Below are 1784 nucleotides of genomic sequence, written 5' to 3' on the forward strand. Positions count from 1 at the left end.
GCTTTTAAAAAAGACTTGACTTTGAAACAACTTCTTTTGGAGCATCCACAACTTTTCTTTTGACAAAGACAATATATTTAGAGGTAGTGGCAGAGGATGATGATGTTGTAGGATCTTTGTCTAGTGCATCCTTTTAAGTCTTCAATCTCCAGATCTCAATTTTAGAAATTTTTAGTGCCTCCAAAAAATTATTCTTTTCGTTCTCCACTATTGTGAGTTTTTTATACAGCTTCTTATTAATCTTTTTCAGTTTGATCACTTCTTCACATAAATCATTATAAGTTTCATGTATACTCAGTTCATGGTTAGTATCAACAAGAGTTATACCATAGTCACTGTCATCATATTCACTCTTAGATTTTGTTAGTATAACCTTAAGAAAATCATTAACAATAGTAGAATAAGTTATAAAAGAATTTTCTTCATTAGATGATGAACTTGAAGTTTCAGATTTTTTTTTTTTGAAAAGAGACAATTCATTTCCTTAACAAGACATTACAGACATTTCACTTCTTATAATCTGTTGAATACAAACTGGCATAAGTTCAAGTTCTAACAAATCATCAGAGAGTGTGAGAGCAGTTCTGGCCAAAGTATGGGCTGCTTTGTTGCCTTCCCTCCTCGTGTGAGCTGCTGACCAGTTAGCAAAGGTGTTCAGCTCCATCTTGGCATCTTCCACTATCAATCCACCATAACTACAGTCGAGGGAACTGCCATTAAGAAGCTTGATGATTGTAAAGAATCTCCCTCGACTACCAGATTAGAGACACCAATATCCCTACAAAAAACGACACTCATCATTAAGGCATAAGCTTCCCCACTGAAAGGATTCAAATTCAGCTCCCTCCTGGCCTGAAGAGTACCGATGCTTCTTCCCAGGTGATCTCTCAAAATGGCACCAATCCCCACTAGCCCCCGAGTAGCACTAAGGGCTACATCCCAGTTCAACTTATAGTAATCTGCAGGGGGCTAGATCCAGACACTAGCTGACCCCTCACCATGACATGTTGGACAAGAACCTTGGTGGTCCTGGCTGGATTTGTAAGCCTCTATTTCACCAAAGGCTTTGCTTAGAACCTGGTTTGGGTGCATGAAACCCTTCCCATGAATGAATCCATTTCTTCTGGTCCATAGAAGACGACATATTACTGCCACTTCCATTAGCTCCTCCCCTTGTAGATGTTGACTAAGATGACCCCAGGTTTCCTTAAAGGATGCACAGTTTAGACTCAACTTTTGGATCTTCCTCCTGCCCTGACTCCACACATCCTTAGTAGCCTCACAGCTCCAAAGGGCATGCTCAGTTGTTTCACACTCCAGCTTGCATACTGGGCAGTAACTTTCTGTGACAACGTGTCTTTTCATCAAGTTTGCCATGGTGGGTAAGGCCTCACTACATGCTTTCCACACGAACATTCTGACTGCTGGAGTAGTTGGTAGCTTCCATAGGGTTTTCCAAACACTAGAAAGAGGATCAAGGTGTGAGGACCCCCCTTTAGTCTGGACTCCATCTCCCTCTGTAGGTGGTAGGCACTGCTGACAGAGAACCTACTGTTTTTGGTGCCATTCCACACTAGTTGGTCATCCCTCCCACCAATGCTAATTGGAATAGACTTGATGACATCCACCTCATTTGTAGTGAACAGACTGTTTAGAATTGGCTCCTTCCATTGCTTCAGAACCGGGTCAATAAGGTCTGCTACTAAAGAAATTGTTGTTTCCTCAGGCTTGATGGATTGTATCTTGTATGTATGAGGTTGAGGGATCCACTTGTCTTTCCATAT

At 41.2% G+C, this 1784-nt stretch overlaps 1 protein-coding gene across 1 annotated transcript; it reads right to left on the bottom strand.

Annotated features, from left to right (window-relative positions):
- Positions 1–681: 681 nt before the first annotated feature.
- Positions 682–1365, bottom strand: LOC122274384. The gene is made up of 2 exons (XM_043083423.1): positions 1020–1365; positions 682–932 (listed from the first exon to the last, which is right to left on the bottom strand). Exons 1-2 carry the CDS (start codon positions 1363–1365, stop codon positions 682–684), a joined length of 597 nt encoding a protein of 198 aa, XP_042939357.1.
- Between the last annotated feature and the right edge of the window lie 419 nt (positions 1366–1784).

The sequence above is a fragment of the Carya illinoinensis genome, chromosome 8 (assembly GCF_018687715.1).
Source record: "Carya illinoinensis cultivar Pawnee chromosome 8, C.illinoinensisPawnee_v1, whole genome shotgun sequence".
Lineage (NCBI taxonomy): Eukaryota > Viridiplantae > Streptophyta > Magnoliopsida > Fagales > Juglandaceae > Carya > Carya illinoinensis.

Coding starts and splice junctions, on each gene's coding strand:
- LOC122274384 (XM_043083423.1), bottom strand. CDS start 1,365: ATGAAAAGACACGTTGTCACAGAAAGTTACTGCCCAGTATGCAAGCTG. Junction 933..1,019: donor ATCCAGCCAGGACCACCAAG/GTTCTTGTCCAA, acceptor ACTGGGATGTAG/CCCTTAGTGCTACTCGGGGG.